The sequence below is a fragment of the Lepidothrix coronata genome, unplaced genomic scaffold (genome assembly GCF_001604755.1).
Source record: "Lepidothrix coronata isolate B3197 unplaced genomic scaffold, Lepidothrix_coronata-1.0 Scaffold171, whole genome shotgun sequence".
Lineage (NCBI taxonomy): Eukaryota > Metazoa > Chordata > Aves > Passeriformes > Pipridae > Lepidothrix > Lepidothrix coronata.
In genome coordinates, this window is record NW_016690351.1 from 780,986 (window position 1) to 793,356 (window position 12,371).

At 48.4% G+C, this 12,371-nt stretch overlaps 1 protein-coding gene across 1 annotated transcript in view; it reads left to right on the forward strand.

The window, feature by feature from the left end:
* The first annotated feature begins 2,532 nt into the window (after positions 1–2,532).
* The window catches only part of FAT4 (FAT atypical cadherin 4), a 129,150-nt gene continuing 119,311 nt past the window's right edge, over positions 2,533–12,371 (forward strand). The window contains exon 1 of the mRNA XM_017829944.1: positions 2,533–7,836. Coding sequence (XP_017685433.1) covers positions 2,533–7,836 — 5,304 coding nt within the window. The remainder of the gene's footprint in view (positions 7,837–12,371) is intronic.

A 12,371-nucleotide genomic window follows, 5' to 3' on the forward strand; every position in this document is an offset into this window, starting at 1 on the left:
ATAATGCAAGGGGCACACATCATAATTCTGGTATCTAATATTGACAGGCATTATTTACGAGTGGCTAGAGTAGCATAAACCTGGTGCTTCGAAACCTATTGTCTAGATATTCTCCTGGGTTTTTTTTTCGGAATTTTAGCCATTTTGCTTACCTGAAATGTACAGCAATGAAAAGGCTGATGTTGTGCCTTCATGTATTTGAATTTGCGTACTTGTGTAGCAGCATTTCTAATTTTGAGATTTGAGAGAAGAACCCAGAGGGAAGCACAAACTGTGGGCACAGAAAAGTTTGAACAATGTCAGAACAAGACTGTGCCTGTTCCACACATAAAATACTTGGTTAATGATTCATTCTGACCTATTCATTAGGGAAAGGATCAAAGTCCTTTCAGGGGGTGTCAGAATGGTTCTCGTTGCTGTATTTTGGATTTGGAGATCAAACTTAGCAGATGTGAAAAATCCCATGTACAGAGGAAAAAACTCCAGTGATTAAGATCTGCTGAAATGCTTGAAGATCTATTCTAGTGAGGGTTGATGTTAACTTATGTTGGTAATCCTCCCCCTCCAACCCTTATAATCTTATTTCTTTCTGAATTTAGTATTACTGTTGTTTTTTGCTGACTCTATAAACTAGGGGCAATTTTGTAATACAAGTAGAGAAGTCACCTTTCTATGCTCTCGAGAAGACGCAGCGAATTGCTCGCTGCAGGCAAGGGTCGATGCCCGCCTGTAGGTGGAGTTAAATATCAAAGAACTGGTGCAGACCTTAACAGCGTTACGGATCCAGGCAGGCAGACAGGACTGACGATCAGTTCTTAGTTGTCGCATCGATTTACTGTCCAGCTCCTTCCAAGAGCGCGGGAGGTGTTAGCACTTTTTTTGTAGATAACTTGCTATCTCCTACTGAACTAGTGCAGCTTGGAAAAGCAGAGCACTTTGAGGACAAAAGTCCTTCTCGGGGTCGGTAGCAGACACTGAAAAGTGCAAAACTAAATACTGTGACCCAAAGGAAAGATTCCCCGTGACAACAGCACTGGCACAGGGTCCCAAGGTGGGAGGGCAGCACAAGGCTCCCCAGCCTCACCGGCCCTCACAGCTGGCTGCGGCATCCACAGGGGAGGGGGCTGGTCGTGGATGTGAGGCTCCATCTCTAAAGGAAACAGGGATTTTCAGGAGCTGTTGTCCCGAAGTATCTCTTTGTGTTAGATGGCAATACCATCCGGGGACAGGAACCACTGTTTCTTCCTTACTAACTGCTTCCAGTCAAGACTGCTGCTAATGTTTATTTAATATCCCGTTTTTCATCCTATCCAGGAGACTAAGGGAGAATTAACTGCCTTTGACACCTTATCCTCACACACTCCTCTATCCTCTCCTCCCTCTTTTCTCACTTCTCCAGCTTTTCCACGCTGAAAAATCCACTGCCAGGTTCATTAACTCTCTCACAAGGATAAATAAACTCTACATTTGCTGATTTGCTACGTGGCCACGCAGGATTTACACTGTCAGCTTAATTGCCGTCTGCAGGTTTGTGTTTACACCCCTGCTCGTATTCAAACGTCAACACATGCCAAATCAAAACTTTTACTTCCAGCGGCACCGCGGGGAGATGGGATTAGGGGCTTTCCTTGTTATTTACACGCACCGCCTTTTTGGGAAGGGGGACGCTGGGGACTTTCGGTCGGTCGAGGACAGAGTTTCCTGGGGACACTCGCGCATTCCTGTGGTGTTTCAGCGCTGCCGCGCGCGGCACGACAGCAGAGGGCGCTGCGGGCCCGCGGGAGGAGCGGCGAGCAGAGCATCTCCCCGGGATAACGGGGCCACGGAGTTCCCTCACCAACTGCTGTAAAAGTGAGAGGCGGCGCCGCGCCCGCAGCCGCCACATCCCTCGGTGCGCGGGGCATCCCGCCTGGGGGTCCCCGGTCCTTCCTCGCTCCAGGCGGGAGCGCTTCGGGGGGGGACCCGCGCCTCCATCCCGGCGCTGCCGGGGAGACACCCAGCTCCCTCCCCTCCCGCCCGGCCGTCCCGGTCCCCGCCGGGGCGGCCCCTCAGGTGCGGGGGGCGGGCGGTGGGAGGGTCGCTGGCGGCGCGGCGGCCAATGGGCGCCCGTGGGGGGAGCCGGCCCCGGGCGTCAAGAGGGCCGGGATCCATGAGCGCCGGGCAAAGTTGGGTTCGGTCGGCCGCGCGTTCGGGACCCGCTCCGCCGCCGAGCGCCCGGGAATGCCAGCGGGGCGGCGGCCAGCGCGGGGCAGCGGCGGGGCGCGGGGCCCCCGGCGGTAGCGGCGGCGGCTGCTGAGCGGCGATGCGGCGCGGAGCCCCCGGCCGCCCCCCAGCCCCGGAGCGGCGGCGGGAGGAGCGGCGGCGGCAGAGGCAGAGCCGGAGCGTCCCGTGAGCGCGGCGGGTCCGCTGCCGTCCGCACCCGGAGCGGAGCGTCCGCGGGTGAGCAGAGAGGCGGCAGGGAGGGGAGCGGGAGCGGCGGGAGCAGCGGCGGCGCCGGGCCCCCGGCTCGGGGCGCTGCGCCCCCGGGTCGCCATGGGCCGCCCCGCCGCCGCCGCCCGCGGGGCTCCGCCGCCGCTGCTGCTGTCGCTGCTGCTGCCGCTGCTGCCGCCGCTGGGGAGCGCCGCCGCCGCCGCCGAGCCGCGCCAGGTGTTCCAGGTGCTGGAGGAGCAGCCGCCCGGCACCTGGGTGGGCACCATCGCCACCCGGCCCGGCTTCACCTACCGCCTGAGCGAGCACCACGACCTGTTCGCCATCAACGCCACCTCGGGCGCCCTGCACACCCGCGCCACCATCGACCGCGAGAGCCTGGCCAGCGACGTGGTGGACCTGGTGGTGCTCTCCAGCCAGCCCACCTACCCCAGCGAGGTGCGCGTCCTGGTGCTCGACCTCAATGACAACGCGCCCGTCTTCCCCGACCCGTCCATCGTGGTGACTTTCAAGGAGGACACGGGCAGCGGGCGCCAGCTTATCCTGGACACAGCCACCGATGCCGACAGTGGCACCAATGGTGTAGACCACAGCTCCTATCGGATTGTGGCCGGCAATGAGGAGGGCCGCTTCCGCCTCAACATCACCCTCAACCCCAGCGGTGAAGGAGCTTTCTTGCACCTGGTTTCCCGTGGAGGGCTGGACCGGGAGGCCACCCCCACCTACCAGCTGTTGGTGCAGGTGGAGGACAAGGGGGAGCCCCGTCGGCGAGGGTACCTGCAGGTCAACGTCACTGTCCAGGATATCAATGACAACCCCCCCATCTTCAGCCAGACGCTTTACCAGGCACGAGTGCCTGAGGATGCACCTGTTGGGGCCAGTGTTCTCCAGGTCACTGCAGCTGATGCTGATGAAGGCACCAATGCTGACATTCGCTACCGCCTGGAAGGAGGTGATGGCAGTGGCAGTGGTGGTGGGGATGGGGCTGGCAGCCTCCCATTTGAGGTGGACCCTGAGAGCGGAGTGATCCGCATCCGTGAGCGCTTGGACTATGAGGTGCGACAGGAGTACTCACTGACAGTCCAGGCCATGGACCGAGGGGTGCCGGCGCTGAGCGGCCGGGCCGAGGCCCTCATCCGCCTGCTCGATGTCAATGACAACGAGCCCAGGGTGAAGTTCCGCTACTTCCCGGCCACGTCCCGGTTTGCCTCTGTGGATGAGAATGCGGCCCCTGGCACTGTGGTGGCCCTGCTGACGGTGAGCGATGCCGACTCCCCTGCAGCCAACGGGAACATCTCAGTGTCGATCCTGGCGGGAAATGAGCAGCGGCACTTTGAGGTGCACAGCAGTAAGGTACCCAACCTCAGCCTTATTAAGGTAGCGGCTGCATTGGACCGGGAACGCATCCCAGCCTATAACCTTACCGTGGCAGTGGCGGATAACTATGGGGCCCCACCGCCACCTCCAGGGTCTCCCACTTCTGGCTTTTCTCCTGACGGGGCTGTTGCAGCTCCTGTGAGCCGCTCCTCAGTAGCCAGCCTGGTGATCTTTGTGAATGACATTAATGACCACCCACCTGTCTTTGGGCAGTCAGTCTACAGGGTGAACATCAGTGAGGAGGTGCCCCTGGGCAGTTACGTGCGGGGCCTGAGTGCCACGGACCGTGACTCGGGCCTCAATGCCAACCTCAAATACAGCATCGTCTCGGGCAATGAGCTCGGCTGGTTTCGCATCAGTGAGCACAGCGGGCTGGTCACCACAGCTGGCCCTGAGGGCAGCAGTGCTGGACATCCTGCAGGCACATCCATCTCCAGCAGGCTGGACCGGGAGACTGCTTCTCAGGTGGTGCTTAACATCACTGCCCGTGACCAGGGCGTGCAGCCCAAGTTCTCCTATGCACAGCTCGTGGTGACCATCCTGGATGTCAATGACAACAAACCTCGCTTCAGTCAACCCGAGGGCTACCAGGTGTCCCTGGCTGAAAACTCCCCATCAGGAACTGAGCTCCTTGTCCTGAGTGCTGCTGATGGGGACCTGGGGGACAATGGGACTGTCCGCTTCTCCCTGCAGGAAGCTGAACCAGCACTGGTAGCAGTTGGCCCCTCCTCTGTGACCCCTCGCCAGATTTTTCGCTTGGATCCTGTTTCTGGCAAGCTCAGCACCATCTCGCAGCTGGACCGGGAGGAGCAGTCTTACTTCTCTCTGCAGGTCTTGGCCACTGATTTAGGCACTCCTCCCCTTTCTTCAATAGCCCGAGTTAATGTGACTGTCCTGGATGTGAATGACAATAGCCCCGTGTTTTACCCCGTTCAATATTTTGCCCATATTCAAGAGAACGAACCAGCTGGAACATACGTGACCACGGTGTCTGCCACAGATCCTGATCTGGGACCCAATGGGACAGTCAACTACAGTATCTCAGCTGGAGATAGCTCCAGGTTTCAGGTCCATGGCCAGACAGGGGTCATCACAACAAAAATAGCCCTCGACAGGGAGGAAAAAACTGCTTACCAGCTGCAGATCGTGGCCACTGACGGTGGCCATCTTCAGTCGCAGAACCAAGCCATTGTCACCATCACTGTCTTGGACACCCAGGACAACCCACCTGTTTTTAGCCAGGGCATGTACAGTTTTGTTGTCTTTGAAAATGTTGCCCTGGGTTACCACGTAGGTACTGTTTTTGCTTCCACCATGGACCTCAACACCAACATCAGTTACCTTATTACGACAGGTGACCAAAGGGGCATGTTTGCCATCAACAGAGCAACGGGGCAGATCACCACAGCCAGTATTATTGACAGGGAGGAGCAAGCATTTTACCAGCTGAAGGTGGTTGCTAGTGGTGGGGCGATAACTGGCGATGCTGTGGTCAATATAACTGTCAAAGATTTAAATGACAATTCCCCACACTTTATTCATGCTGTGGAAAGTGTAAATGTGGTTGAAAACTGGAAAGCTGGGCATACCATATTCCAGGCCAAAGCTCTTGATCCTGATGAAGGTGTTAACGGCGTGGTCCTTTACAGCCTTAAGCAAAACCCGAAGGGCTTGTTTTCAATCAACGAACAAACTGGTGCCATAAGCTTAACAGGGCCACTTGACATAAATGCTGGGTCTTACCAGGTTGAAATCCTGGCCTCGGATATGGGGGTGCCGCAGCTGTCCTCTAACTTTATCCTGACTGTCTCTGTCCATGATGTAAATGATAACCCGCCTGTGTTTGATCAGCTTTCCTATGAAATTACCATTTTGGAGTCAGAGCCTGTGAATTCCAGGTTCTTTAAGGTACAGGCTTCCGACAAAGACTCAGGAGTGAACGGTGAAATAGCTTACAGTATAATTGAAGGAAATGCTGGGGATGCCTTTGGCATATTCCCAGATGGTCAGCTGTATATAAAAAGTGAACTGGACCGTGAACTTCAGGAAAGATATATTTTACTGGTTGTTGCCTCTGATAGAGCAGTAGAACCACTCAATGCTACTGTGAATGTTACTGTGATTCTGGAGGATGTAAATGATAATAGGCCCCTGTTCAACAGTACTAACTATGTGTTTTATTTTGAAGAGGAGCAGAGAGGTGGATCATATGTAGGTAAAATAAATGCTGTAGATAAAGACTTCGGGCCAAATGGTGAGGTCAGGTATTCCTTTGAGCATTTGCAGCCAGATTTTGAGCTGAACACAGTAACTGGGGAAATTAGAAGCACTCATCAGTTTGACAGAGAAGCTCTTATGAGACAAAGGGGAGCTGCAGTATTTAGTCTTACAGTAATAGCCACAGATCAGGGGTTGCCAAAGCCTCTAAAGGATCAGGCAACTGTACAGATCTACATGAAAGACATCAATGATAATGCCCCCAAATTTTTGAAAGATCTCTACCAAGCTACTATATCAGAATTAGCAGCAAATCTGACACAGGTGCTGAGAGTTTCTGCCTCAGATGTTGATGAAGGGATTAATGGATTGATTCACTACTCTGTAATCAAGGGAAATGAAGAAAATCAGTTTGCAATAGATAGTAGCACAGGCCAAGTGACCTTAGTAGGCAAACTAGATCATGAGGCTACTGCGTCATATTCCCTTGTCATCCAAGCAGTAGACTCTGGAGAGGTTTCCCTGAGTTCAACTTGCATGTTGAGCATTGATGTATTGGATGAAAATGACAACAGTCCTTCCTTCCCTAAATCAACCTTGTTAGTGGATGTCTTGGAAAATATGAGGGTTGGTGAACTTGTGTCATCTGTCACTGCCACTGATTCTGATTCAGGTGACAATGCTGACCTGCATTATAGTATTACGGGGACAAACAACCACGGGACCTTTAGCATCAGTCCCAACACCGGTAGTATTTTTCTTGCAAAGAAACTGGACTTTGAGACTCAATCTCTGTATAAGCTAAATATAACAGCGAAAGACCAAGGAAGGCCACCGCGGTCATCTACTATGTCTGTGGTAATACATGTTAGAGATTTCAATGATAATCCTCCTAATTTTCCTCCAGGAGACATCTTTAAATCGATTGTTGAGAATGTTCCTGTTGGTAGCTCTGTCATTTCTGTGACTGCCCATGATCCGGATGCGGATATTAACGGGCAACTGACGTATGCAATCATTCAGCAGATGCCAAGGGGTAATCACTTCCGCATAGATGAAGTGAAAGGGACAATATTTACCAACGCTGAAATAGATCGGGAGTTTGCTAATCTCTTTGAGTTAACAGTCAAAGCCAGTGATCAGGCTGTTCCTGTGGAGACCAGGCGATTCGCTCTGAAGAACGTGACCATTTTGGTGACGGATCAAAATGACAATGTTCCCGTGTTCGTATCACAAAATGCCCTTGCAGCCGACCCCTCGGTTGTGATCGGCTCCATCCTAACGACAATTATTGCTGCGGATCCTGACGAAGGTGCCAATGGAGAAGTGGAATATGAAATAGTTAATGGAGATACTGAGACTTTCATCGTGGATCGCTACAGCGGAGATTTAAGAGTAGCGTCAGCTTTGGTGCCTTCTCAGCTCATATACAATCTCATAGTTTCTGCCACGGATCTTGGCCCTGAAAGGAGAAAATCCACCACTGAAATGACTATAATTCTGCAGGGGGTTGACGGGCCTGTTTTCACTCAGCCAAAATACATAACCATCTTAAAAGAAGGTGAGCCCATTGGGACAAATGTGATATCTATCGAAGCGGCGAGTCCGCGGGGCTCCGAAGCTCAGGTGGAATATTACATCGTCTCCGTTCGATGCGAAGATAAGAGTCTTGGGCGCCTCTTCACCATCGGGCGCCATACTGGGGTCATCCAGACCGCTGCCATTTTGGACAGGGAGCAAGGAGCGCGTCTCTACTTGGTGGATGTTTATGCCATTGAAAAGTCGTCGGTTTTACCCCGCACGCAACGAGCAGAGGTAAAGGCTTATTCAGTAATTTTTTTCCCTGTCTTTCCACTCCTGTGTAATTCCAGAATTATGACTGAACTTCTTTCGCTGCAGTCATCATGTCGGTATTGGCCATGAGTACTGGCTGGTAGATAATTGATCTCTGAACAGCTTGTCTAGTGTCTCCAGTCATGGAAGTTCTTGCAATCCCTGCCTGGCTAAGACCCTGAGATGATAGCTTTCCTCACACACTTCCAATTTAGGTTGCTTTTCTACCTAACTCACTGATGAGTGTGAAAATGGTCTTGTTTCTGTTTCTGGATGTGACAGGTGGTAAAAGCATAACGTTTTACTTGGCAGCTTTCCTTATCACAAAGCCATTTGCCTTGACTGAAGGGTCTTTAAATGTTCTCTACCTGACTAGCTTGAAAAGCAAAGGGTGGAAAACAGGTGTCATGTGTGAGGTACCAGTGTTTTATTTGCTCTGTCTTCTGAGTTACAGAGCTGATCGTTTACACCCTTCCTGCTGTCTTTGGGAATTCTGAGAAGCCTGGCGTGAAAGAGTCTTGTGTTTGTTTTGAGTTGCACCGTCTCCTGGAGCTGCTTTCTATGCTTCACCATGAGCCATTTAACTTGCCATTCCTGGAAGTTTGGGGCTGGCACTGCTGAGTGGGTCAACCAGCAGAGGATGCTGGTAGCATGTAGTGGTTGAGCAATTTCCCTTGCCAGCTGAACATGCTACCTCAATACTGCATAGCCCTATGGGTCCCAGGCATTACCCCCAGCTATAATTGGGGGAATTATGCTTTAGTTTTCAGCCACCAAGGATAATGTGGTGATTTGTGGTTTTTCTTCTGTTTGATTTTTAGCAGAAGTGATATTTCTAATTCTTCCTTGTGTAGCTCTTCCTCTTCATAGCTGCTTTTTTGTTGTTTTTACTGCAGTTTGAGTGTGATCTGTGTAGGTATGTAACCTCTCTGCTATACTGGCGGTGACTGATGCTCTATCAAGTAATCATCTGGCAGGGAGTTCTAGCACTGTTCAAACTCAAAGATTTCTTAGCACGTGTGAGAGAGCTCAAGTCTAGTGTGTGTGCTGTGTGCTGTTGGTTATCACATTTTGAAGAGCAGTATTGTATTGAAAAATCAGCTGTTCTCAGAGTGCTGCTGGTTTAAATAATTCATTCTATTTTTATGAGAAGATTCCTGTTATACAGGCTTCATACCCATGCTAGCAAAGATTTGACCTTTATAATTTTTTCTTATTATTATGTCATATTTTGTCTTGACAGACAGTTGTTTTGAGGGTCAGGCATTTGTCAGTGGGTATTTGGATCATAATCCTTCAACTTTGAGCCTGAGCAAAGACTTTATTGATTGGGAAGGACTCAAAGGAGTCCCAACCCTATGGTTGCAATAATCTTGCATGTTGTAAAAGCATTTAATACAAGTATTTGCTGAGCAGGGAAGAGAACAACCATTGAAACTTTAAACAAATTTTACACTGTTGAATACAAACCACTTCTGAAATCAAAAGCAAATGTTTTATTCTGTAAAGAGCATTAAGAGCCATAATTGGGAGCTAGGATTTCTTATTACTGGTTGTATCTTTATAGCTTCTAAATTGTGTCTTCTCCCAAATGTAATTAGCTTACTGTGCTTCTTTAGAATTGTATTATAAATTATAATCAGCTATCAACTTTAAAAAACATAACCATATGCAGTCTTTCTCTTGACTGATTTGATTTCTCTGGAATGGCTTTTGCTGTCCAACACATGAACACGAACTACCACAGTGACATTCTTTGTGCAAGCTGACTGTCAGTGGATGCTGAATAAGCAACGCAGCCTTTTTTTCCATGTTTCTCATGGATGGCAGTGTTTTGGGGGTTTAGTCTGATGTACATGAAAAAATAGCCAAAAGTGAGCAACCCACCTTAAAGCTCACTCGTGCCAAGGTATCCTCACAGCAAATGTGTAATTCAGAAGGTTTAGTGTTTTATTGCAGCCCTGGTTTTTAAGGTGATGGTTTGTCCAGTGGTATAACCAGAACACTGATGAGGGACAATGAATGTGCATGAACCTGTAGAATATCTACAGCTACAAAACTGAAGTGTTCTTTTGTCTGTAATGGCTTCAACTTTTTTTAATGTATACATGGCAAGATGAAGACTGGCTGATTTTTATATTCCCTCAGGAGAATTAAGTTGTAAAGCATCAGTCCAGATGTGCAGACAAAGTCTTATAGGTCTAGCACCACTATACCTGACAGCTCTGTGCCAGATAACTTTAATATAAGTTTTGTTTTTGTTTGGTTTTGTTTGTTGGTTTTGGTTTAGATTTTTCTTTTTTTTGTCTTTTTACTTTTTTGGCATACAAGCATGAGTATTGTGTATTTTCTTTCACTTACATGATTGTCCTTCCCTGCCCGCCACGCTTTCTGCCCCGATGCCAGAAATCATCTTAATTGTGCCATGGCGTGTGAGTGAACCATTGAGCACAGAGAGCCACCCAGTGTTAAACCTGCTGTCTGAGGTTGGTGAAGAGCAGCAGTAGTTAGAAAGTTAATAGGTCTTTTGACTAATGTAGACTTGAGGAATGGGTTTGGGTGACAGATACCTGGTGTGAAATAAAGATATTTACAGCTTTGAAACAGTGGCTAGGCTTTGTCTTGCCATCAGGCAGCGTAAAAGAGGAGCAGGCTTGCATGAAACCACTTTCTCCAGAACTAAATCAATCCTTGTCCTTGGGAAATGGTGTGAATATTTTTTTCCCTAAATTCTGACACTAATTTTTTTTTTTTTAATAATATCAGATACATTGAAAAGATCCACTTAGTGCTCTAACTGAAAAAGAAAGTCTGTTTCCAGTATTTCTCATCCTTCCCTGGGGTTTGCCCTATAGGATCAGACTATAGACCCACTGATTGCACGTCTCTCAGGATCATATGTAAGCGCTTTCCGAACTGAGGGTCCAGGGGCATAGCTTTGCAGTGGCAGGACTTTGAGAATGCCTTGCTGAGCCCAAAGCAGCTGACATGCCTTGAAACTGGACAGTTTTCAGTGAAGCAACAGCAAAAAAAGTTTAGAAATGAAGATGTTTATTTACAATTTGTGTACTGCTTATTTATTTTAGCAGTAGCTTTCATCTTGTGTGTGTTTGTGTGCTTGTTATTACTATACGGAGAGAAAAGTGTGTGTGCAGGGGTGTGTCACAAAAGTGCAACTAGTAAGGTAAAGCTGTTTTCAAGTACCAAATATTTGAGATTTGTAAAGAAAACCCAAGTGCTTCTTCTAGTGTATTTTACAGCTAAATGGTATAATTTTGGATATAATTATTGAATTTGAAAGCTTTTTTAAATTTTATTTTGGACTTTCATTCAATTTCTGTGTAATCTACAGTGACAAACCAGAGGATTTGACATTGTGTGAATATGTTTTGTGATCAGTCTTAGCTTTTCCCCCTCTTCTGTTAATCATTAGGTGTTGCACTGTTGATCTCAGATTAAAAAAAATAATGTAGGTGTCCTGAAGGGATACCTTCTGCTTGCCATTTTATACTTTTCTAAGTATTTTTGCTAGGGAAAAAGCCCTCAGCAGTTGCTTAACTCCTTTTTCTTGTCTCTCTAACAGAAATTCTTTTTTATCCTCTTCAGGCAGGGCTGAGGGTTTCACCACCATGATTTTATATTTAATATAGAATGACTAATGCATATTGGCATCACTTGTCCACCACACAACTTTACTTGGGCCTGCCTCCCTTAAAAATGATCCTATGCTGTGGGATATTTTGGGTGGTCGTATGTTGTACCCTGTTTTGTGTCTAGCAGCAATAATAGGAACCCAGGGACAATACCTCATCTTCTGTGCTGTGTTACCAGGGATTAAATGGAATTAGACAGGATCTCTAGTTTGCATGTTTAACCCTTCAGTGGATGGCTTCCTTGAAAGCCATGGATTTGCTAGGAACCAATGTTCCCTATATGTGTGTGTGTATCTATCTATCTATCTATCTATCTATCTATCTATCTATCTATCTATCTATCTATCTATCTATCTATCATATATAGTGACATATGTATGCCAAGTGAGAGGGTAGGAGTTTGGGAGGTGAACTACTTGTTCAGTTAAACATCCTTCTTATACTTTAGTAGGTTCATACTTTCCAAGGAAGGGAGAAGAAGGGTTTAAATGAATAAAGTATATAAACTTTAAATGAAAGATTTAGTGGTGGTATTGATTTGAAAATGGAAATACTTGGAGAGGCAGATCAGTGATCCTTACTTTTTACCTGTAAATGTTAATATCCTCTCAAAAGAGGGGAGATTGTCTTCATTCTCAGACAGGGAAACATGAGACACTTGAGTTTTCTTTTGCACTTCTGTGTTTGTAGCTGCATCTTGTAAGTGCTTTGTGACTCACACTGTTGGAAAGCTTGGACTTCCACACTGGGGAAGTGTTCATTATTCATTCGGGCAAGATGTGGGGATTTTAGACAATGCTTACTGCTGGCTTAATAAATGGGAATTAATGAAGACAGGCAGAATGAATGGCCTTGTCCTCCTGC